The 26,438-nt window shown below is 41.1% G+C and overlaps 1 protein-coding gene across 4 annotated transcripts in view; it reads right to left on the reverse strand.

Annotated features, from left to right (window-relative positions):
- Positions 1–1,201: 1,201 nt before the first annotated feature.
- Positions 1,202–26,438, reverse strand: part of EPB41L4B (erythrocyte membrane protein band 4.1 like 4B) — a 172,060-nt gene continuing 146,823 nt past the window's right edge. For 3 of the 4 annotated variants that reach the window (XM_032181453.1, XM_032181451.1, XM_032181454.1), the window contains 3 exons: positions 8,187–8,255; positions 4,125–4,288; positions 1,202–2,468 (listed from right to left, as the gene is read on the reverse strand). In XM_032181453.1, the coding sequence (XP_032037344.1) occupies positions 2,399–2,468; positions 4,125–4,288; positions 8,187–8,255 (303 nt within the window). In that variant the 3' untranslated portion in view covers positions 1,202–2,398. The remainder of the gene's footprint in view (positions 2,469–4,124; positions 4,289–8,186; positions 8,256–26,438) is intronic. The other variant, XM_032181452.1, reaches the window with a different exon arrangement.

Consider the following 26,438-nt stretch of genomic DNA (forward strand, 5'->3'; position numbering starts at 1 on the left):
TTTCGCTAAAGGCTTTTGCATATGTGACCAGACTGCCCCAATGCAGGTAATCGGATGTCTGTCCCCAGACCTGAAGGCATATTGCAGGGTTCCTAATGTCCATTCCAAGGCAATCAGTACAACCAAAGGGTGTGCTCAGATCTGTTTTCTTCTTGATAATGACTTTGTGAAACAGCTGCCAATGCACATACAACTGGAGGCTGTCTAACAGCAGGCAGCAGACCAGATTTCAGCTAGGGTCAGTGTTGTGCCATTCCTAAACCTACTTGGCTTTCCTCTCCCAAAACAGCATCTCTGATTAGAATCTTCTTTTACTTATTCTTCCAATGCTCAGTTTTACTTGGGTGCAGACAAAAGGTGCTGTCGCTTCTACCTCTACCAGCACCTTCTGGGAGGCAGTGAGCAAAGAATAATGAGAAACAGAATATTTTCACCTCCTTTCTGATCTCTTCACAGGGATTTAAAGTTCCTAGTTAATTTTTAATAACCCTGGGTTGATGGAGAGGTACATGGATACATAAGGAACAGAAATGCCTTGGCACTGTAACTAAAAGACGGATGGTGTACAGGTTGTATCCGATTACCCAGCAAAGCCATCTGAGTGCTCTGAAATCTGCAATCCAGGTGTGTTTCTATAACTCCTTGTGCCCATTCCTCATGTCGAGCTACTTCATTACATTTTGCATTGCAGGTTTCTGCCTAACACTTGCGCTGTCTGTTTTGCCCCATCTTACGGCAACAGGAAAGGTTTGGGGTTGCCAGATTTGAACTGGGGAGCCTAATGCTATTTTCTTGTCTCAGTGAATATAAAATAGACAAGTCATTTTATACCTCTGACATTGCAATCCACAGTCCTATAATGCTCTCAAGATTATCTCATTTCAGCAAAAGAGCACAAGCTAACTCTGAAGGAAACTCAGTCTCACAGCAGTCACTTCCCAGCCTCCACACAAGCAAACGGGTTAAGCTGAGATAAAGCCATCGTAATCAGTACCAAATTAAGGACAATCTTTTATCTTAATACAAAACAGAGAACACAGTGTACAGAGTAACAGAAAAATAAACATCTTCAGCCATACAAAACGCACAAAAGCTTTCCTGTTGGAATAGTACCTTGTAGCTGACGGTCAGTTGGTGGTGGCGTTGTAGATAACCCTGCACTGCTGAACAGGGGGAAATGGAGAACTATATTTTTTTTAAATTGTTTTTAAATAGGAAACTGTTGGTCGCGTTACCTGCATGCCACAAACACACTCCTTGAGGTCCTGCTAACAGGGGAACACCCACCACCGAACCTTGTGCCTGAGACATTCCCACCACAAGCGCAGGCGGCCTGCGTGCGTGAAGCCAACCTTCAAGGCCTTGCCCCTAGGGATGTGCTGATTAGTAGTGTGAAAAATGGGTAGAGACACAGCTAGGCCACAAACTATTGTTATTTTTCCATGTGATCCATCCATTACTGCTGGTCAGGAAGGTGGTTTGTCTATCCAGGAGGGAAAACACCCTCTCTGTATAGGCTGTGCCCACGCTGATGCGGCTCTGCAAACCTCCAGCGCAGGGCAGAAGCCCTCTGAGTGTGGGCAGGCCCTCGTGCCTAGGCAACCTGGAGAAGTTAAAACTTCCCACTGAGTTAAAAAAAGTCAGTATCAAGCTAGAAAGTCAGTAGCAAACTACTTTAAACAACTGTTTTTTTTTTTTTTATCTTTAATGGAAATAAAGTAAGATTTAGTTTCAGGTTTAGGTCAAGACGGCGGACTAAAGGGAGCGTTGGGTGTGTATACCTGTACGGAGGGGTGTCCTCCCCCTTGCAGCTATTTATATCTCTGAGTAAAGGTTAAGGTTAGGAATTTAATAAGACAGCCATTCGTTTTTTCTGTGGAGACTAACAGTCCTGGGGTTAGGATGTAATAATCATTCTTCTGCTTTAAAAATGATTCTTTAACAAATAGCAGTAGCTCATTGCAATTTTCAGTTGTACAAAATGACATATTTTCTATGTTACTATCAAAATATTCTGCATAACATTAATTTCTGTGCACTTATTAACATATGTACAGAACAGTGTTTCCCAATAGAAATCAGTATGCTCCTTGCTGATCCTTTTTGCCCTAGATTTACCAAAACCAAACCTGAAATTAACTGTGTTAATAGTATAAAATCTCAGGAGAGACAAAGGATTGAAGGTTTATTTCCCAGCAGCAAACGAATAAAGGAACTCCTTCAAGTTAAAGTCTAGCCGAGACTTAATTTTAACCGACCATGGTGAATCCAGGCGAGTCAGGAATATCACACGTTTTCCCGATGCATTATGTTGAGTACACAGAAGCAGAGGAATGTAAACAGACAGAAGGCACATGAAAGGCCCCAATCCATTCTCCATCTGACGGAAGCGAGAATTTCATAATTCTGTCATCAAGAGTCTTTTCATCATTTTCTCTCTCTCAAGTTCACGCCTCAGAGTCTCAGCGCTGTGTAATTAATGCACAAACAGCCAATTATGGGAACAACAATAAGTCTCAAATTTCAATTTAAAATAATTAACATTTTCAAAATACCAAAGGAGGGGGAAAAAGGTCAAACTCAATTCAGTGAAAAGCTGATAACTGATGGCTGATTCAACAACAAGTACCGCTTGATATTTCTGAAGAGCAAACAGAAGCAAGAAAAAGGACACAAAAAGACCCACATGGCAAAACAGTTTATGTTTTAACCTCATCGCCATTAAAGGCTGCCGATTTCAAAGGAAGCTGGACTAGGACTCTAAAAATAAAACAAAGCAGCTACAGTAAATGCCAACAAACAAAAGACTGATGTTACAGCCCTCTGCTCCTCAGCATGGTTTGAGCTGGGGGGGACAGCTATGTAAACTGAATTTAGCACAGCCCTACTTCACCTGCACCCATCAGGGTGGAGAAGCACAGCCTGAATGTCCTCGCTCTCACATCGAATTGCTCTCGAGCCTGTGGGCTCTGCAGCACTGGGAGTGCCCTGGGCTGCTGATCCAATCTTTTTAATAAATAGCATGGGGAAGAAGACCAACTGCTGGCTGTATTGTTCTGGGAATTTAGCAGCTAATGCTTGGAAAGCAGTTTGCAGACATTTTGTTCATAGACAGGGCAGGGGTGGAATCACTCATTTGAGCTGGGGACATCCTGTGGAAGCTGAGCTCAGTACTGCAGCTTCAGAACTACACTTCCACCGTAACGATATATTTTTAGGTGAGTTAGCAATGTTGACCAAGTGTGCAAGTGCAGTTAAACCAACATCTGCCAAAATAGTTAACAAATGAAAGTGGGAATTGACTGTAAATCCAAAAGTAAAAAAGGCTAATGTATTATGATGCCAATGAATGATTTCTGTCTTCAGCATAAGCTTAGGACTTCTTGTGCTCCAGAAGTATTGAGTACATCCACTCCTGCATTTGTATTCAGTAAATTATCAGCTTGGGAAATTCAGCTTTGATTAAACTCTGGAATAAGAAGCCAACATGCAAAACCAGCAGGATGGGAGAATAGAAACTGAACGCAGCTGCTTGTGGAAAGATGGAATGGCATTTTATTTCTCTGAAAAACTATAAGAGAGGCCAATGTAGCCTGACATTACAAAACAAAACAAAACAAAACATACAAACACAAAAATGAAAAAACAATCAGTGTCTGCTTTTCATTTAGAAGAGCAGGTATTTCTCAACCTCAGCTTTCCCCCATGGACATTTAATTTCAAAAAACAAATTGCGACAGCGATTATTAAAGGAAAACCTTTGTGGTTCATGGGAAATGACTTGCCTGAGGAAAATCTGTAAAACCCTTTCTCTACAGGCCATTGGCTGTAGAAATGGTACACTGCTGGCTGCAGCTGTTAATTAATCTTTTTTTGTTGTTTTTGTTGTTTTTTTTTTTTTTTTTCTCAGAGCAAATAGGAAGTATAGCTATTTCTTTACAAAGCTCACTTATTCTGAAGTAGGTGTCAAGCAGCAACTCAAAATCTTTTGGTATCAGCAGAAAAGGCACTTTAGAAATATGGTGAATTATCCCCACTGTAATTATGATAGAAAAAGAGAAATCCGGCTGACTCCCTCACTGCACAGAGCATCATAGCATTGCTGTGAAAGAACTGCACAGTACCTGTCCGCCAGCGAAATCGGTTTATGTGACGTGTATATTGTCTGCACCGTTGGAGTCGGTATAGTCTCTGCCAGAGATCTCAGGACGGGCGATGGAGCTACCGGCGATAGCTTAGGCGACGACTGCACCGCACAGCACTGCAATTTGCTGTCCGTAAATTCTGCCTACAACAAAAAAAAATGCATACAGACACGGAAGGGAAAGGTATAGGTTAGCTTCTACTGCTCTTGTGTACTTTCACCACCCAATTCATTGCCAAACACTCAGTAGCAGCAAGCCCTAAAGAGAAAGTAGGCTGTAGCTAGAGCTGCCCAGTGCAACATCTGTGGGCACAGAGCAGGCTGCCCTGCTGGCAGCTGTGCCCGAGGACGAGCCTTATGGCTCTGTGAGATGAAAACGCCCTGTGTGGGACTGGCAGCATTCAGATGAAAGGCATAATCAGTCTGGAGAATGCTGCTTATGATTGCGTTTTCCCTAAAAACACAGCAGCATGCTGATGAGAAGGGTTTTCTGGACTGTTCTTCACAAGTTGTGTTCAATTTGCTTTGTGGGTCCTCTGACTACACTGCTTTGTGGCACACACTTGTAGTCTAGGTTTCAAAGTCCCCATCCCTCAGGAGGAATGCTCTCCAGCAGCAAGTGATGGGCAACGTTAAACCAAGGTTGGAAGTGCTGGTTACAGACAAATGGCCAAATCTTTCAGGTGAGGCAGGTCAGTACCACAGGATTACAGAGAAGATCAACCCTCCTATGTGGCTGGGAGGGAGGGGATAAGCCCTAAAAATAAATTAGCCCTGCTTTGTGTTTTGGCAAGCACCATTTCTCATGCCAAACCACAGTGGCTAGTGCCTACAGTGCTTGCATGGCCCTGACCTGGGAAGGGCACAGAGCAACTTCAGTTCGTCAGTGTGTTGGGACCACTAGGGGATGCTCCTGCTGGCACCAGCTCAATTTCTGTCGTGGCAGCTCTCCCTCCTGTTCAGACTTTGTGGCAGGGAGGAAGAATAGTCACTGTCATAAGGGAGCATATGATAGTGATACAGCTCTTTGAATAGCGACTTTTCTTTCTTAATTAGCTCTCAAAATTTGCAAGCCACATAGTATTAATCTAAACAAACAAACCAGTTTAGTCATTGGGACAATTATTTGAGCCCAGGAAGGAATGGCTGTGGTAGGTTTGCTCGCTTATTCTATTTTTTTAGCATGTCCCTGCTTGTGTTTCAACTAAAAGCATGTGATATGCTCCAAGACAAGCTCTGAAGCATTAGAAATTCCATTAATTCCACAAAATTAATCAAAATGGAAAACATAAAATCTACTAAAGAAAGCCTCCCTCTTCAACCTTGGTCAATTTTATGTGCAAATACTGGCTAATGCAGCCTGTTCAAACTTCTCTGTCATTCAGCTTTCAGAACTCAGCCTTACTGGCTACAGGGATATGGGGTTTAGTGTTCCTCGCACAGGATCCCCATCCTCTGAGGGCTGCCAGGTGATACTCATGGCAAGAGCATGAGACACCACCCTGTGAGGCTGAGGTAAATTCTCCCAGCCTCACTGAAATCAGCAGAACTATGGCAAATTACACTTGCTGAAGATTTGCCTTGAGTCCTCAAGTGTGTTTGCTCCAGATAATCGTTTTACTGTATATATCCAAAGCATCTTTTAATAACTGTTTACAGAGTATGTTTGAAAATATATATATTTAGTTGGTTTAAACAGATATAATTCCATTAATTTTAAGTTTATGTGACTTATTCCCACTGAGAATATGGTCATCAAGCCATGCCTTTTCTTTGTGGAAGTCTCTGAAACTCAGGGGGGTTCCTGGCACGAACCTTCTTTTTAAGCATTCCAGGAAAACAAGTTCTCTATTTTTTCCTCAACACCAGTGGACAAAGAGAAGCCCTCTGCTCAGTAAGATTTCAATGTCTTGCTCCAAGCAAAATAAATGAATAAATAAGTAAAAGTGAAGGGGGAGCAAGGAGGAAAAAAAAAAGGAAAGAAAAAAAAAGGAGTCTGAAATGCTGATAGCTGTGTGCGACTGGAGGACACTCGGAGATAGATCTTGCTAGGTGCAAGACCTAGCACTGATCTAGAGCTTTCCCTTACAGCTTCCCTCTGGGGTTCAGCTACCTCCAAGCCCATGGAAGAGCCCATGAATCAGGGTGGACTGAAACACTGCTGAGGAGGAGCACATTTCCTTGGGCTGGGACAGAGGAGCATGAAACACAGGACCAAAGTGTAATTAACATTCCTAATTGCTCTCCCATCCTCAAGCAGTCCTCCAGGTAGTGGCTGGTTTACCAGCTGGTTTACCAAAGATATTTGTACATAACTCACTTAAAGCAATGAATGGGATTTCATGATTAGGTTTTTATTGTAATGGTGTTTGAAATGTTTGTGATCTAGATTCTGCCACCCCTGCCCACGAAAAGGAGAGAAAGGGAGAATTTCTGAAAGCTAAGTTTGAACTTTCCTTCTTTTTTCCTGTGAGTATAACAAAAATTTCAGCATTTGAATTTGCCATGAAGTAACCACTTTCTACAGGATGGAAATAGCTGTGGAGAAAACATATCTGGGTAGCTTCTGTTTGGATTTTAAAGTTCTATGCCCACCAATGGAAAAAAATAATTAATATTGCTCTCCTATATCTTACTTTCATTATAATCATCATAGGGAGAAAAATAATTTCCTGACAATCATTACCCTTTAACAGGAAAGCTATTCTGGGCAAATCTTTTTGCTTACATAAAGCACTGTGATGAAAGATATGAACAGTGTAACTTTGGCTTAGGTTTTACAACAGACATACTATCTGGACTTGGGCAATCTAGTGAAAAGTTGCTGTGACATATTCCTTTTCGGATTCATTTATTAAAAGCTCAACAGTAGCACTGACTTATCCTGTGGAGCCTGACCAACTTTGGCTTTGAAATACTCAGGTGGAGAAAAGCAGCATTTAGATCCAATCTCACGATCAGGTTTATTGTGAAAGAAAAGCCTCGCCCTTCAATTCATTAAGTGCAGACAGTCACTGCACGTGGCCCAACAGAGACTGAAGTTGCTTGTCTCTGATCATATGCTAGATATAGATCAGAGATACCAGTAAAACTTAAGGTTAAAGGCTGATATGCTTCATTCTGTCAGTGTAATTTAAAAACAAAACAAAACAAAACAAAACAAAACAAACTAATAAACTATAAGCCAGTTGTTGCGGTTTACAATTAGAAGCTGGGAATTTTTCTTACAGACCAGAATCCATTCTCCCATTGGAAAGGACGGGAAAGGTTATAATTAATCCCACATCACATATTCCATTATATCAAGTCCTCCAAAAATCTTTCAGAAGGCTCTGAATTGCCTGAGTAGATCATTTTGTCACACTTATTACATAATGCTCCTACCCTTAAAGTAGGGCTTGGATTGGACTTTATTTTTGAGTGGTCAAATAATTGTTTCTGTTCACATGTAGTTTACTTTACTGAAAAAATCTAAATCCCAACTTCTGTGAAAGCTTAGTAAGAATTAAGTTCAATATTTGATTCAGATTATCAAGTAAACACAAGAGTTTATACAAGGATATCATTGTAGTCGTCAGCACACTAACCATAATTATTCCTTAAAATTCAGATGCAAATTCAATGAAAATCAGGCCCCTTTTTGTGATGGCACAGCAAGCAGTTTCAGGCAGCAGGCCATGCAGTCGCTAGACAGAGGACTGAGTCATTCCCACTCCATTGGAGTGACACTACGGAGCTTCACGAGTCCTGAACTGAACAGCATTTGGGGTCTGACTGCATTAGCAGTGAGCCTTGACCTTTAACTCTTAGTCCTCTGTCTAGTAAGCAGCAACGTCTGAATGCAGGCAAGTTAATTATTTGCATAATGGGAATATTTAACAGATTTTCACTCTAAATTCTGCTTGGAATTTATCTCTTTTTTTTTTTTTTTTTTTTTTTTTTTTTTGAGGACTACTTAACACATAAGTTTCTGAGACTGTTAAAAAAAAGTCACTTGGAAGTGCATTAAATACACAGTTTTTTAGTTGCACATTCTACTTACAGAAAACTGTGGTACTGTTGTAAAAGGATCGAAAAAAGGATTAGATGTATCAGCAGGGAATGTCTTTATCTTTAAAAAAGATAAAGAAAAAGATGTTACTTTCAGAGCATAAAAATGGAAAAGAAAAAAAAAAAAGCAGCAAAGCATTGCAACTATAGTGACATATCCAACAAATTAGAGCAGTTCAGCAGCCCTTGGACCAGACCAAAAAAGAACCCTCCAAAAATGCATACAGAAACCTGATGATGAATAGTCAAAGCATAAATATGAAAACCTAATAGACTGATTTTTACCATGTAATTAAATTTGTTGTGCAGGTTCTGAGCTGATTGCATACAATATACCTTCCAATTCTGTAAACAGTCACTGGATCATTACCTGCTTCCTTCAGCGAGCACTGCATTTAAAAATATGCAATATGAAGTGCAGAAGCAATTTTTTACAGTGCAGAAACTTCAGTTGAAGAGCTTTACATATGCTTTACATATACGCTTTACATATTTTACTCCCCCACATTTTCAGTTACACAGTTGTTGTGCAAGACAAACGATCACATAAGATGGGATCGAAAGATAACTCCATGCAAAATAAAAGATATGCATGGACAACTGTTTGCTTCAGGCAGCTGCTGGGACCTGTCTGTCTGTCTGTGTCAAGCGCTGGGCTGTGCTCAAGGATGAGCTCAGGAGGTTTTTATTACAGGACCTGGAGTGGACAGGTTAGACACCAGCACGTCCCTGCACGGAGAAGGCTCAGCCCAGAGCACTTCTTTATTGTCACTGCCCCAGGCCCTGCTGGAAGTCACTTCTGCCCTGAAAATTATTTCAAACGTCCATGGAAATTAAAGAAATATTCAAAGTGGCAACAACCTCTGCCCTGCTCCATTGCGAGTGATTCCTCTTTGGAATGCAGTCATTATTCATGCCTTCAAAGGGAGGACAAAATATCAAATGCAGGTTTTGAACCGCTCTTCATGCTTTCCATTTGGAAAAACACATTTTTCAGTGTACAGGTGTGTTTTTCACTTTATTATAGAAATCGCTGTGCATTTGTTATGCATGTATTCCAGCATAATTTGCTAACTACAGCTGTGTAACTGCTGTTGAATAACCAGGAAAGCTACCCTGAATGCCCTAAGCCCTTGTAAGCCAAAGCAAAACCTGAAATTATGACGTCAGATATAATTAAGTAAATATATAGTGTTTATTTTGCAAATAAAATAACAGAAACATATTTGGCTTATAAGGATGCCAAGGGAAATTAACAGCCATCTGTAGGCCTGCTTCTGCGAACACGTGGCATTAGTCTTGGCATTAATCGTTGGGCTTCTTAAACATGAGGAGTATAGATGGCAAAAATACAGCTCAGCATTTAAACACCTTTTTTAACAGAACAGACGTGGCTATAAATCAATCATACAGGTGCAAGCAAACAAACATCTGTGCAAGGGAGAAATTCATTTAAATCATAATTTTCTATGCAAACACTTAAAAGAAAATTTCACACTTTTTTATAGATGTATATTTCTGTCAGCAAAGTGTGTGTATACTATACTGCTGGTTGAATCTACTCATCACGTTGAAGCAATAGCTCCTTGCAAGTACAAACAATACAAAACATAAGCATGCTCCATCGCAAATCCCATCCTTTAACCAAAGGCAAAGCAACACCGGGATGGGAAGTTGGTTGTTCATATGCATTTTTGAGTCTGATATACCATGGCCAAACTTTTTTCTCATTTTGCAGATTGGGCTCATTAAGGAAATGAAGTGCAGTTCCTGAATATAGAAAAGGAAAAGGATGCAGAACAATTTTTGGCCCCCCTGGGATTTGGGATATTTCAGGACGCCAGCCGGCCCTGGCTGCACGCCGAGGCACGCAGTGGTGCAGAGCACCCTCTTGCAAAATCAGCGCTGCGGCCCGTGCGTGTGGCTGAGGCCAGCCTGCCTATCAAAACCCAGCAAAAAGCAGTTAATCTGGCTTAGTTATCAGCATGACTTCCTCTCCAGCAGGGCTGCGTTTATTTAATCTCAGGAACAAGGCAATCCCAACAAATGAAGGGCTCTGTGGGCTCTAAACCCACCAATTTCCGGCATCCGAATGAAACTGAAAACAGAAATTAAGGAACAGAGGGTGGAAAAAAAGCACGCTTGTTTTCCATTTAAGAGTGAGAAAGAGAAACCATCCCACTCAGCCTTTAGGATTTAGTCTTTCTTTTTCTTGTTTCCTTCTGAGAAGAGGCCGGTGCAGCTCAGATGGCACAATGGCGTTTGTTGGTTTGCCTGGGCCTGGTTGGCCCTGGCCTGGTCCTTGATAAGGCCACTACTGCTGTCTGCTCAGCACCAGTCCTTAACTATTCACAGCTTGGTTCTTTTCAGGAGGAAAAGAAAACCCTAATCTACGTAATTGCAGAAAAAAATCCATATATTCAAAAACACTTTTCAGACTGAGGCTAAGGTAGGACGGCAAGACAGTAAGGGAAAGCACCGGTTAGGCAACCGGCTTATGTAAAATTGCATATGGAAACCTCAGACTACTTCACCCATGAACATGCCTTGTCCTCCTTATCCTGCGTGTCCACCCTGGCCAGCAGTGTTGTGAGGCGAGCAGCAGCCAGCAGCACCTGCCAGCAGGAAGCAAACCCTGCCTGTTCATGCCCCACCACACAAGGACAGTGGTGTTGGGTGCGCGTGTCTTCCTGATCCTTGCTTTGTGGATGAATTTATTGCATGGTGTCAACATTCAGAGTAGCTCAGAAAGCAATACTATTCCCTGACCAGAACAGGAGGCCAAGACCGAAATGTTGCCACCTGAGGGCTGAGAATGGAAGAAGACCAGACCCATCTACCACAAACCTGCAGTTTCTCCACCCTTGGAGACCTTCAGGAGCTTCCAGGCTTCACTTGGGACTGTGAATGTAAGGGGATGAGAGAGAGGAGGTGGGCAGCTCCGTGTGTAGGACAGTCTCACGCAGCTGAACCGTAGCTGCCCAGACTAGCAAAACACAGTAGCTGCTAGAGGACTGTCAACTGATGGGCTGCTGAGGTATGCTGTCTGCTTCGGTATAAAGCAAACCAAGAGAAAACAGCTTTAAAGCACACAACTGGGCACAAAAATCCTCATGCTGGCAGATGGAGTGGCAACAGTGTCCACGCTGCAGAGTTGTGCTGCGCATTCCAGCAGCACCTCGTGTGCTGAGGGCTTGTTTCACAACCTCACATGCCTCTAGCTTGAAAGGTCAGGGTGCACTGCTGTAGCAGAACTATTTTGGACAAGTGTCTCCTTGTCTAGAATATTTGGCTTGGCAAGTTGAGAATTTACTAAGCCTAAAAGAACACTTGGATCAAGAAAGAAATAAAGGGAGGAAGGAAGGAAGGAAGGAAGGAAGGAAGGAAGGAAGGAAGGAAGGAAGGAAGGAAGGAAGGAAGGAAGGAAGGAAGGAAAAGGAAGAAGTTACATAAAAATTATCTGTGGATAATTTTCTGCTAGTACTCAAAAATTCTTGTTGCACTCAGCCATCCATGGGGCTGACACATTTTGGAGGTATCTGTCACAACCAGAAAGAACTAACAGCACTAGCTTTCCTTGATATTTATACTGCAGGGAAGATTGAAGGAGGGTGAAGGAAGAAAAGGGACAACATAATAAGAACTTTCTCCTTTTCATGTGTTTGCAAAAACATCTTCTGGACAGCATTTAAAATCTCAGTAAAAACACTTGTACACATTTTAAGTGGGTTAGAAGAAAAAAAAAAAAAAATGAAATGTTCTCATAAAAGCAAACTGAACTTGGAGAGACAAAGAAGGAGTATTCCCACCTGAAATGAAAACAGCAGGAGAATTGTGGAAAATGAGTTAGTAGTTGGAATGTGTTAATTGAAATAAAATGAGCTATTTCTGGTATTTCTATCAGAGGGGAATATTATAAATGTCCTTGCTGTTCCAAAAAAAATGACACTTCGGGGAACAGTGGGCTTAATTTGGGTATGTTCTTCTACATTTAGAGTACCCAGTGTATCCACTGCCCTGCCACAACAGCTTCTCCTTCTGCAAAGGTCTGATAAGCTGCTGTGCTGTTGACAGGCAAATGTTGTTCTTCACTTCACTTGGCTTCACCCCCATCCCATGCACCTTGACCTTACAATATGCTGGAGAAGCTGTGTGCTGTCATTGGGTTTACGCAAGACAAACACTTCACTAAGTTACTGTGCCTTGGAGCAGAAGCAGAGCTGCTAACACCTGAAATGGTGCCGTAAACACATCTCTCAGTATACACATACAGCCAGAGGAATATTCGGTGGTGCTTTATTTAAAAACGCATGCTATAAGTTAAATACCATCACATCCGTACAGCACAGAGGTGAGATTCATTTCGACTTGTCAAACTAGAAAAAATCAGCAGCTGAAACTCCTGGAGTAAACTGCATTAGCATTTCCCAGTCCTGATGAGTGATACAACTTAAAAACCATGAGTTATCTATTAGACCCACTTTCCAAAAGCAGTGATAGGATTCTGAACCCTGCAATTATTCAGTAAAGCTCCATTTCTGCTGTCATATCACTTTGGTGGCTGTTTCCATAATGAGGTGGAAAATGTGAAAACAAAGATTTTCTGGTATTTTTCACCACGCAATATGTTCATGGCCAAACAAACTATTTTGTGTGGAAGTAGTTCTTGGCTCCGATGACCACTCACATAACATTAACGCCAGCTCATTCCCTTTGTGTGTGGCAACAAAAATGACATGACAGGCAAGCATGCATAGTCGCTGCCTGGGTGCACAAGGCAAAAATCAGCCTAAACTATGAACTTGTGACAGGATGGAGATGTAAACCAGCAATACCATTGGCTAATCACTCTTGGAAAAGGCTGTGTGAACTAAATGCCCTGATGAACCAAACTTGGTGTGAATCCCATGCGTGCTGCATCCCAGGCCACCTTCTTCTCAAGGAAGGCAGGATGCTTTCTGCTTGTCGAAGTAATATCCAGGTGTCAGTGTCAGCAGATGGATTTAATTCACACACATTAAAGAGGGGCAGTTTTGCAGAAGTGTGCCATTGAAAACGCCCTAAGGCACCAAATGAGACATTTCAGAAGAGGATGAGAGTGCTCTGCCAATCTGGGAACACTCGGTGTTCATAAATCTCCCTGGCTGCTGTTGTTCCCTCTGTGGAGATGGAACTAGGATGTCTCCCTCCCAGCTCCACCTGGTCTTCAGGTCTCCCTTGATCATGCAAGTGCCATGTAGAGAGCCACACTCATCCCATGCTGTCTGAGCCAGGCTTGCTTGTGAATCCCTCAGATGACAAGTATTTTGTTCCTCTGCTTGTTGCAGTACACCAGCCCTTCTCTGAGTCTTGCTCGGCACTGAATCCACCTGTCCTCAAACGTGCCAGCCAGCAGACACCTCGTTCTTGATGTCTCAATGGGCCTCAGGCAATCCTGCTAATACTTTCCTCTTCTTCAGACGCTTTCCTTCCTCTTAGAGTCACCTTATGCAACCATTCCTACCAGGGAGGAGTTGTCAGGAGGTGGCTGTGTGGCTCCTTGGTTGTGCTCCAGCGATCTCTGGCTCCCACATGGATGCTTAAGGGAGTTCATGGGAGCGATGTACGTGGCTCAGCCTCTGCTGAAACCTTGCCTTGCTGTAGCTGTAGCATTTCATAGGTACTTAACATACAGTAGTTTGTGGCTATAGTATAAGGCATATGATATTTACAAGTAGGTCTACCTAAAACACAGTAGTGAAGATAAAATCCTGAATCTTCACGCCAACTTTTGTACTAACTTGGAGGGACAGCCCTGCAAATTGTGTAGGTGCTAGCATCCCTCTTATACTGCCCTGACAGACAGAACTCTGCCAATCCTTGCTCTAAGGATTGTAATTCTGAGCTGCTAGCACAGTGATTTCAGAAGTAGTGGAGCAGGGGGCAGAAATAACGTTATTAAGTCAGCACAGCAGCTCTACAGCACATCAGAAGGGAATGCATGTCCTGGGTTTGGCTTTACAATGTAGCTTAGACTTGAGAGTGTTTTGGAGAACACGTTTAATTCTTCAAAACAAGACAGAGTAAGGACAATTCAGATGTGGTGAAAGGAAAACAGTGTCCGTGCTGTCACAGTCCTAGGGATTTTCAGTACTCCTTTGCTGCTGCTGTGAAGGTGAACAAGCTTAAGCAGAACATAATCTCAGCATGGGCTGTCAGCCTAGTCACCATCCCCTGAGGAAAATGTGGTGAGGCAAAATGATGTCACAGTCTTGATGTGTTGGCTAAATGCATATTAAAGACTGCAGCATTTGCTTGGTCTTTGTTTAAAACACAGAAAGGAAACAAACAAAAAGCAGCAGGTACATTCACTGGATGTGGTGGGTTTTCTTCTCCAACATCGCTGCAGAATAAGTTAGTTGCATTGCTAGGACAGCTAACACAGTTACCTTTTTAGCCCCTTGGTCTTTACCAATGAAACCAACGATGTTCCAGGTGCCTAGATCATGTGCACAGCTAGCAAAATCAAGTGGCATCTTCTGCAGGTGTAGACTTTTGTCACAGAAGAAAGTCACTAAAGATGGATAACATGAAGAGGAGGAAAGGAGTACTGTGATTACTGCCAGATGAGAGTGCCCCAGGTAAGCCAAATATTTCCCAATTTGACAGCCAGCAGGAAGACTATACATAAATTTTGTACCAGATGGAAACTCACCACTAGCCACACCTAATTATTTCTAGGGACAGACACCGACAGCTCTTCATCCAATAACTGTTGGTTCACCATGCCTTATTAACACAGAGACTTCAGATCCAGGTACGTTTTGACACAGGCTGACTAACAACCACATAACATACATTAACATTTTCAAAAGCTTCGGGATCACATTCCTCTGTTGAAAAGTTATGACAGATTGACACAAACAGTGCACTGCCTGACTTCTGTCCAACACAAACAAATAGCTTGTCTTTCTACTGTGAGCAAACTCTACTGGTATAAGAGCAAAGTTGGCTGATAGTCCTAAAGTGTCTGGAAACTCAACCAATCATGGTCTTCTTGAATGTCAGGATAGTAAGGAATATTTTGTATTAATTTTCTGTCCTACTTTTATGGGCTATTGAGCTCTGTCAAAATCCCCAAGAGTTTATACAATTCATTATTCTACAGGAAGAGAATAGCATAGGTAGATTAAAGTCAGTGGAGCTACGGAACAAGTGTTATAATGACAAGCTGAACCACTTTCTAATATATCCATCCAGGAGGACAATTGTGCTTATTTTCAGCTTCAGCATGTGATCTGTCCCAGTGACTACCACAGTATTAATCTGTGCACGTGCCTAGAAACTTTGGTGACCCCCCTTGTGGGTTAGGATCTACTCAGATACACAGAGATGCTGACTCCTGCACTGTGCTGCTGCTTGCCAGTCTCACTACTCTAAAAGTCTGCTCTAAATTGTGCCTCTGTATGGCAATAAGACATTACCATCGCAGTAAGCCACCCTTTCCACATGAACACTGCTTCCTTAAATATCACAGATACAAAATTATTTGGTCCTAACACTGAGCTCAACTGGATCAGAAGCTAAAAGTCTGTTAAGAACCATGGTGTGGTTTAGGATCAGTGCATGAACAAATCCAATCCCATATCTAGCAAATCTTTTCTGATATATGTTACATATAAAAACCTATTTATTCATAACTTCATGCCCTTGGCTACTGAATCATTCATATTGACAGCCACTAAGCACTGAAATAAAGAACAGGTCCTGCCTTGTCTGCAAGTAAAATCTTGGGACAAGCATTCAAGCACAACAGCTCATTAAGCACATACATTTACGAATTCAAACACTTGCATTGTTACACTTTGTGAATTCAATGCCACAAAACACATCAGATGCCTCTGTGCCTGTTGAGTCCTTTATTAAACCAATCCAGCAACAAAGTGAATGTGTTGTTCCTTTTCTCGGCTTATTTCCATCTTTTCAAGAGCAGATCGGGATGCTGCCTTAAAATCCAGTCCTCCAGTCCCAGACACTGTGCTCAGGCATCTTCCATAACTAAAGAGATTAGTCCCAACCAAGGATAATCCCAATCGATTAGGCCTATTAGCACAGAGCTCACTCTCCCCCATCCTTAATTACAGCAGAAGTTTCTCCTTTGGACTGAGTGGAAAAGTACAGAGCTCTTCTGTTTGGGCCAGGAATGACGGCATTTTGAATGCCAGAAGGCTGCTGTACCATCTGAGCTGAGCCCTGCTTCCCTGAAAGTTGTTTGTTGGGCTGAGGATGCAGGGGATCCATTATTAAAGACATCTCTTTGAAAGCAACTGAAGGAGATTATAATGCTGCAGTGGACAGGAAAGGAAGAAGGAAATAGGAGCGAGGCCAAATGATGACAGTCCCGTCCCTGGAGGTCTGTTTGTGGCACTAGCTCAGGGGAAGAAGCACGCTGTGAATAAGTGTCACGAGCAGATCCTGGTCCCCAGGCAGGGATTCCTGCCCATCCCAGCAGGAGCTTGCAGGTGAGCCAAACGGGGAGCTGGGGGTTTCCTGCGAGGCGCGTTTCCAGCACTGCTGCCTCCAAGGGCCTTTCCCAGTACCACATTAGATGGGGACCAAAGCACACAGAGGTCTTGCAACCTCTGCTGATGTTATGGCCCCTGGGAAAATTGTGGTTAACTCATTCAATTCAGAAAAACCTTGAAGCCTTTCTAAATTGTAAGAGGAGCAGAGGATGTTCCTGTCAACCCCATTCAACCCCATAGTGAGGGAGTAATGAGGGGACTTATGATTACCTTTCTGAGCTTCTCCCCAAAAGCCTTGGGACAGCTGAAGTCTAAGACCTAGGATACTCTGCTTTCTTGGGGAGTTTTTTTTTTTTTTAATTTATTTATTACTTTGTGATTTTTTTTATTGCCTGCTTTAGGAGTGTGATGCCCGTGAGTTTGGGAATTAGCTGTTCGTGGTGCAGGAATATGCCCACTTCAGCCATACTGTAGATGGGAAGGAAAGCCTTAACCCGTACTGCCTAAGTGCCCATGTTCTTGGTGGGGGAGAAAGCACAGTTTCTCCAATCCTTTTTTTTTTTTTTTCTTTTCTTTTTTTACTTTTTTTTCCAAACCATAGCAACAAGACAGGAGGGATCTGAAGGGCAAACCTGCTTTAGAGGCACACACAAACGTGTGGCTCTGCTGATCACAGACACTTTGAAGAGGCTGAGCTTTGTCTGAAGTCTGGGCAGCTCAGCCACTGATGCAAGCACATGGGCTCTAGCTGGATGTGAACTCCAGAGCTTCATGGTTATTGGTCTTGACAGTTTGCTTGATTCGGATGCAACACAAGATGAGTGCCAAAGCGTACACAAATTCAGGTGGTCAGAAGCCCACTGTACTCTGCACATGAATTCCCAAATCCAGCATTGCCAACAGGGTTCCCAGCAGAGCACATGCACATGCCTTGGTGTGAGTGCCAGACAGCACGGGCACCTTCATTTTATACCATCTTGGCAACGTACAGCACTTTGCCAAAAGTGGCCAAGTGATGTTCCAGTGCATCAGAGCACTTCAAGACTCTAGCCAGTTCTTTGGCAGAGGACCAACAAATGACATGAGCTTGTTAAACATGTTTTGTAGAGATTCACTCTCCTGACCTCACTGGCTGTTCCTCCAAGAGAGGTGGGAGGTTGGTCTTGGGTTGCTGAACATGAGATGAATGTCCTGCCATAAAACAAGCCATAAATACACAGTTCTTCCGCAATGATGGTTCTGTGGCCAAGTTCCAGGGAATAACTCTAAAGAGCATGCTAGAACTGCTCTCTAGTCAGCAGGCTTGAACTGCTGTGATGTAGAGGACATCTACCCATGTAGAAATTTTCCTCCTCAGTCCAAAACAGCTTAGCATTTTGTTTTTCAGTGTGATGCAAATGGTAATGAAAAGAAGAGGACCCTTTCTGAGCTCAGTGGATTTCAATCCAGTTACCATGATAGTTGACTATCTGGATTTAAGCAAGTTTTCTTTCTTCCACAATTAAATGACAATTTTCTGCTATGATCCACAATACTTGGGATGAGGCACAGAAACTGTGCAGTTACCAGAAACATTCTGAGATTTAGGCAAACTCACATTTATCAGTTCCACTTCCCATTTATTTCTGTTATTGCCATTCCCTTGAGTTATGAGACTGTAGTAAAAGGCTCTGTACAAAGGCAAAGCAACAGATCTGCCCTGATGAAAATCTCACAAGTCAATGACTGGGTCTCTGTTTCATAGTTGTTTACTGGTAGACAGACTATAACAAATTAAATAGACAATATGCCTCAGTAGGAGACTTCCCCACTGTGGTAAATAACAGTAAAAAGCAGAGGACAGATCAATAGATGAGAGAAAGTCATTGATCACATAGGTCTTGGTGATGGCTCCTCAGAAGAGGCTGCTATTGGAGCTGCTTAGGAATTCTCATCAGAAAATGACCATTCATTCAAACTCAATTTGTTACAAAAGAATCAGTGCTGATTCAATTTTTTCTATACTTAAAAAATAATAATTAAAAAAGGTTTTTATCTCAGTATTTTGTAAGAGTAGGTAGAATAGGTATTAGTGCCTAATTTAGAAATGATGTTTTGTTTGGAAATGTGAGTTCATTGAAATTAATTAAGGAACATTACTGGAAACTGAGACACTTCAAAACTACTAAAATGAAAGCATTTCTAGGTGGCCTGATATTTCACTCTATGCTTCCAACCACTCTCTGATATTTGATTGAGGATGCTTTCCAAAATGCAGACTTTGGAAAGAAAACGTAGACAACTAGATTTTACTTTAACCACAGCAAAAGAAGAAAAGAAAGAAAGAAAGAAAAAAAAAAAAAAAAAAAAAAAAAAAAAAAGATTCCCTATCAGTTCTGATTATTTGAGTGGTAAATAAAAACAAAGTTTACTTGCTCTTTTTGCTGTTTTTACAAGTTGAGTCACCCACCAGACAGTCAAAAAAACAAAACAAAACAAAACAAAACAAAACAAAAAAAAACAGCTCGGAAAGCAGATGTTTTCATTTTCAGTTGGAGCTTGGAGGCATTCAATTGAAATTCCACAGAACAGCCAAGCAGTTAGCATCACACTTGCTATCGCACTGGAAAAATGTGAATTAGAATTACACATATATCAATTCATTAGTGTGTTTGAAAGAAAACAAATACACAATAGTTACTCACTGGAGTCTAAATGCAATTGTCACTAATCACAGTGAAGAAGAGAGATTAGGAACTTCACAGTCGCAGAGACAAAAGGAATGATGTGCTTCTCAGGCCAAAGGAAAGGTGATAATATGTCTTTATCAAAAGACTTTGAGACATAATAGCTGCATCACTATATTTGTCTCATTGAGAGTAAGCATAAAGAGATATACCTAGTTTCAAGCAGGCTTTTGCGTGGAGGCTGAACATTTTTCTATTACATGGATTACTGTAGAGTGGAAAAGTGGACTCAGGCTGTACATACAGAAGTTGATGCCCTATGTCTGAAAAGCCCTGCAATATCAATTGTTCACTTTCTCTCGTCTTAGGCAGGTGTTACACCTGCTAACTGCTGCTAAGGATATGAAGCACATTCTCTTGAAAAATAAAGCAAAAAGATGAAATAAAACAAACAAACAAAAAAATTGACCAAAAGTACAACTGAACACATCAAACACGATTAACAAAGTTATGCAGGTTCTAAAAGATTTGCTGAAGATGCCCCTTCTCAGCTTGCAGTCGGAGGTGGATGTCAGCCTATTTAAAATCGGGCTGCTTGCATTTGCCTGATCCCCTTTACTTATTCTGATGTTCCTTTCAAGCAATAAAGAAAGCTGCTACTGTGGTGGAATGATCACGTTTTTCATGGGGAGGCAGGAGAAAGAGATTGCAGGTAGCATTTCCTTTTCTTTTTTCTTTTTCTTTTTTTTTTTTTTTTTTTTGTTAAGCTGTGATAACCTTTGTGATGCTCAAGTTTTCATGGAATCACAGAATGTTTGAGGTTGGAAGGGAGCTCTGGAGGTCCCCTGCCTTTGTTCATTTTATGATTTCTACAGGCATGGGGCAGGCACATGGGATGCTAGGGGACAGTTATAACAGCATCTTAAAAAGTACAGAAATGACTAAAAATAGCTGTATATGGCAGATTTTATCACCTCTCCAGGAAAAAACTCCTGCCATCTTGATTCAAACTATCTTCTGACAACACATCTTTATCTGTCTTCATCTCAAATTTTATTAGAAGTTTGCCAGCGGGTCATTCAGTATTTAAAAGCAGTGAATTACAGAGTAGGCACAGTGCAGCATCACATGCCTGCACTTTTTTCCACTTAACACCTTCCCCTCGTTTTGGTACCTTTTCTTGCTCATGTACACATCCTATCCAATTTATCACAGTGTCCACTGGTGCATAGTCAGCAGTGAATTTCACCTTCTGGATATTTATTTTTATGCAGAATTCACTTTCAATTAGTTAAAGAAATAGGAAAGTGTTGAATCATCTGTCATACGTTTACAGAGCGCACCAAGTTGTTCCGTTGAGCAAAAGGGGCTAAAGGGAAAATAAACATTCATCGAGCCAATGAATTTAAATTCCTTAAACTAAGGGCAAAATAAAAGTAAATCTAAATGTTCACAGTTCATCTTTTAGCAATCTCTCGTTCTGCTTCTCGACTAAGTCAACGTGCCCTTCTGTAATGGGCAAATGGGAAGAAATTCCCAAACAGTTGGGAAGCAATCAAAGCATTTTGTATTTTTTAGAGAATGTTAAGCTAAGATCCAGCAGGCAGTCTCTGAGTCTGACTGCATTCCCAGACACTCGGTTATCTTGCATGCTAGTAATTCAATAGACTGCTTATGAGACCGGCATCCACCAGTAAAGCCCCATGCTCAAACTACGTGCAGAGCTACATATTAGTTGCAAATCCTATTTATAGTGCTTTATCCATGCAGACTATCAGAAGCAGCTATCAGGGAAACATCCAGTCCAAAATGCATTCACCCATTATTTTGGCTGCTTAGGCACCATGATTGCTTCTAAATGTGCTAAGTCCCCTCTCTGGTTATTAGCATGCTTTATATAACCTAAATGATGCTCAGGTAATTTGCATTTGCTTGAATCAGACACTGTGCTCCCAGGAGCCTGGCACTGCATGCAGCACTCAGTACTTCCCCTCTGCAATCCCCCATCAAACGTCTCATACTCAATTTGACTGAGCAGTACGCTGCACCCCTTTGAATTGTGTTCTTATCTGGTTGAACATGCAGTGCCTCTTTCTTTAGCAGAAAAAAAGGCTCTTTGCAATATCAATATTTCAATTTTCAGTATTCCTTGGGTTCCTATAGAGTTAGATTTATTGCCTGTTGCTACAAGCTTTTTGTATAAAAGTAGATTGCTTTAGCAATTGCTGCTCTTCGCTATTTCTTTATTTAATATGCAGTTAAAATGCAAAAAAAATGAAACTGGGAATAAATGTACATTTATCATGTTGCTTACTGCTTTGGGTTCTTATGTGTATGTGTAGCTGTACATATAACAGACAAACCACTCCTTTGTGCACATTGTTTTGCTAATAATTGGCTATTGCATGTAAGCTACCCTATCTGAATGTGCAAATATTGTAATTGAGAGTCTGGCTCAGAAAACAGCATTTTTGAACTCATTCCTTTGACTTCAGGTCATATTTATCGCTTCTGATGAATCTTGTAGTAAATCTTTTCTTTTCTTTTCTTTTCTTTTCTTTTCTTTTCTTTTCTTTTCTTTTCTTTTCTTTTCTTTTCTTTTCTTTTCTTTTCTTTTCTTTTCTTTTCTTTTCTTTTCTTTTCTTTTCTTTTCTTTTTTTCTTTTTAAATGAAGATATGAAAGTTTCTGATTTTGAAACACAACACATAGCCTACCTAAGTTTTAAGAAGACCTATTTTATCTTCAGTATGTAGTTCGCAGTAAGTAAAGCATTTATAAATTTGTCTCTGACTAAGATGTTTTACAGACCCCTGGGGATGGAGAGATACTTGATCTATATTTTCAGCCACTTGTAGTAGTTACATGCTAGATAGTGCTCTTATAAAATATTGCATTATAGACACCTGTTTAGAAATCAATGCCAAAAGGACTGACTGTGGAGCTATTTAAAAGTTTTATGTGTTTACCTGCCTTCCATTGAAACATTGCTTTGCATATGAGGTAAAAAGTTACTTAAAATGAAGGCAAGAAATACTGAACTCATTTCACACTCCATTGTTCTTTGGCTTATTGCAACCTTGTAAAATTGTCATAAAAGCTTAGCAACTAAAAATCCAGTCAACTCTTCTTTATCAATATAATAAATGTTAATGAGGAGTGAAATGATATTATTTACTTATCCTCCCCTATGTGCAGGAGGCACATATTTACTTATCCTCCCCTGTGATATAACTATCTGCTGAGAATTTGCAAGGATGTTATACTGCCCCCATCAAGTTACTAATACTTCTCACAATCTTACCTAGAGATGACTGCCTTTTGACCTGGATGCTTCATTTTATTTCCAAAAATGTAGGTGCTAAAGCATCAAATTCTGTATTCTTTCAAACTTAGTGTGATCACTTCCAATGAACAGGAGTGTTTACACTACTAATGCCACTACTGAAATTAAATATTTGTTTTCAACTCACCTTAAATAAAAATATCTAGGCCTACACTGATGGCCATGTATTTTTCATTTTTAAACTATTGTGCCAATAATTTGTACCTCTTCAATGTTGTATCTCGTTTTGAAAAAGCAAATAATTGTCTGCTTACTCTTCTCCACCAATAGATGGCAGGTGATGCTCTAGAAATTTCTCCAATGGATACAGCATGAAATAAGAACATATAGAGTTCGCAAGTATACAGCTGGTTGTAAATCAATGCTCTCTGATACCTTTTGAGATGTGATCATAGTTAAGTCCTATCCCATTCACTTTGTATTATAAACCATAGCCAAAGTTTAGAAATAAGTACATTTTATATATGACTGTTCATTCCTATTTATTTTGTCCTATTCCATTAGGTCAAACAGAAGTTTTCATACATTGCCTTTCTGTCTCGGTTGGGAAGGTACTTGTCAGCACCGTGTAGCAGCTGCCACATTCACTCAGGGTCTTGGGACTGAGCTTTCTGTAATCAAACAAGAAAGCTCTGCATTCATACCCATGTCACAGATCATGCTGGCTGTAAGCTGGAACAGAATAGCTGCAAGCTTAAGCTTTGATTTCCAGTTCCATAAAAGCTAGAAAGATGAGAGAAAGATGCAGTCTGATGGCAGAGCCTACTACAATGCTAAGTAGGCAGAGCCTACCGCAATGCTGACTAGTTTAAAAAAAAAAAAAAAAAAAAAAAAGAGTAAGGATGCTTATGATATGATACTGTATTTTTTCATGTATAACATATCGAAAACAAACAAACAAACAAACAAACAAACAATCCAGTTCCTTTCTGAAACACAGAATGCAGCAGGCATTAAACCTTGATAATATACATGCCAGGCACGGTGTTAAAAGTCACAATGAAGTGGTACAGAAAGACAGGGATTTTCTTCTGCATGTGCTATAATGATTTTAAGGACTGCATGTAATGCGTTGTAATCAATTAACTATAGGATTTACTTGAAAATTGAGTAGAGGCATGCATAAACCACATGGTTTGAAGAGTGCAAAGCACAGAAGGATACCTTTCACTTCTAGGCAATCTGCATTACTAAATATGCATTAGTTCTCCTGCAAAATGATTTTCTGCCTCGCCACTGCCCTGTTGCTATTGGCAGTCTAAGTATTGATGACTAAGTGACCATTAGCGCTCAGCTGGTTCTCGTATACATCACAGTAATTCCTCCAGGCTGACAGAATAGACAAATTTGCCTGCTCTGATCCCTGCATGGTAGCCTGGATGAATACTATTAGTCCAATCTATTCACTAATCCTTCCATTTTTATAAATTAATTTGATTTTGTGAGCTCCACTTCTAACTCTAACCCTTAGCGTGTTTTAAAGCTTCCACTGTACAGGCAACAGCAGCAAAACATGGATAAAACCCAAGGCCATCAAGAAGCATCAATGATCAAACACTGAACAACAAAGATCACGCAGCTGAGTCAGTGACTATTAATCACTCCCTGCCAGTGATGTTATAGAAGAGAAGGGAGGATGTCTGAAACTGCTTCGAATTAACAGCTCTGCAGTCAACGTGGGAAGTTTGGCAGCATATATCAGGACCAAAATAAAGTTGAGTTTAGGTGTGCAATTTAGGTGCCTTATTCCAGGCAACAAAGAGAAGTCAGCTGCCTGAATGCCCCTCAGCAGGAAACTCTGCCTAAGTAGGAACCTGAACTCCCAACCCTATCACCTCAGGCAAATGAGGCAGCATGAATGACCCCTTCAGATAATGCACATGTCACTGGAAAGGAAACAAATAAGGGTATAATTAACAAGCAACAAACCAACTGCCAGACCACAGTGTGCAAACCCAGCACACTACTGCTGAATTGCCAGTTAACATGAAGCTAAGCAGGATGTGATCTTGACCCTTAAATGACAGCACACGTTGCCACAACAGAATTTGTAAATATTCAAAGTGGCTCAAAGCTATGTATTTATGTATTTAGCTTGCTTTTGTTTGGAGCCTCACTCCCTTATGAGTAAACTTTTCATTCAAACCTCAATTGACAGCAACCTGTAGCCAGTGAAACTGCAGGGAAAGGTCTGTAAACAATAACTACTCTTTAGAGAACAAGCTGACCTTTATAGACATTAAACAAAACAAAAAGGGCTGATTGATGCTGTGCAGTACAAGCTCTCTGAAATATTAAAACCAAGAAAGTCATGGAAGGTTAGTTTATGAACACACAGTACGATATATTATGTCAGTGGGTGGTGGGGTAGGAAAGGGAAATGATGACTGGGTGAAGTTTTTAGGGAAACAAAACAAAACAAAACAACAACAACAAAAAAACACTATTCCCTTGTCTGGAAAAGGAAAACCATGTAATGTTCTCTTCTATTAAATGGAAACAAAACTCAAACCTATGTTGTCTAGGGCAGGTCAGCTGCTAAAGTCTCCACGCCTCATTTTCAAATATTCAGATTATTAAAGTTAACTATGGTGTAATGTTTTTTAGAATAAGAAATATATTCATAAACTCCAATTATATAATTACTATTATATATAATTAATATAATATATATATAATATATATATATAGTATATATATAATAATATACAATTATATAATTAGCCACAAACATGTTATTAATACTACGAAGAACAATGTAACCTATCTGTTTCAATCTGCCTGTGTCTTATCAGCCTGAACTACTGGCAAAGACTGCAGAATGTTGAACCCTGCATCTTTCTCTCTTTCCTCTGTTCCTTTTTAATTTTCTCTTCCCCCAGAAACATACAGGGGAAGGTAGTTTGACTCGAATACCTCTCTACCACTTTCTGGAATGGGATGGTTTCATGATCCAGCACATCAAGAAGGTCCCAGGTAAACCTTCCCTTTTCAGTAGACACTCCTCGTTTTGCTGTGGGATGTTCAGGTGCAAAAGCAGACTTGTCCCTCCTATATGGTAGATGCAGGAGCAGTAAGCATGGTAGTCTCAATGCAATTGCTAGTGCTGGAACAGCTCTCTCACCAAGGAGCCCCAGGGCTGGTGGATAGAAGGTGGATAGAAGGCCCCTTCAGTTTCAATTGCTGCATTTAAGAGATCCAACACCTGCATTATAAAAGTCTGGGGGTGCAAGGACTGGTCAGGAACAGGGTGGGTGGTGATAGGACTCTGATGGCAGGTGAAGAACACAAAACCTGCTTACTGAACCCCTGAAGTACACATCAAGTGCCGTTATGGACTTTGTGAAGAAACAACCCCACAGGCTTAAAACTGCACAAGAGAGAAAAGCCTTGCAGATCTCTCTGTTCCTCTAGGGACAGTGTTTTCCCAAACTGCAGCATGCCAGTGGCAAACTCTGAAGCTTCCTAGCTTCTGCCCAGTCCCATGCATCAAACCTGCCTTCATCAAACACCCACAGCTGCAGGTCTCTAGGCATAGTACACCCAGTGCCCCTACCATAACTCACTGCTTACGCAGGACTCGCTGGGAGCATGCCAAGAATACCAGGAGAATCGCTAATAAGCATGGTCTAGCATTGCAATTAACATCAGAGATCTAAAGACTAGGCATCCACAGAAATGGAGCTCATGGAAATGTGAGGCTCCTGGACTCTGCAGAGATGGCTACATG

Source organism: Aythya fuligula, chromosome 2 (genome assembly GCF_009819795.1).
Source record: "Aythya fuligula isolate bAytFul2 chromosome 2, bAytFul2.pri, whole genome shotgun sequence".
Lineage (NCBI taxonomy): Eukaryota > Metazoa > Chordata > Aves > Anseriformes > Anatidae > Aythya > Aythya fuligula.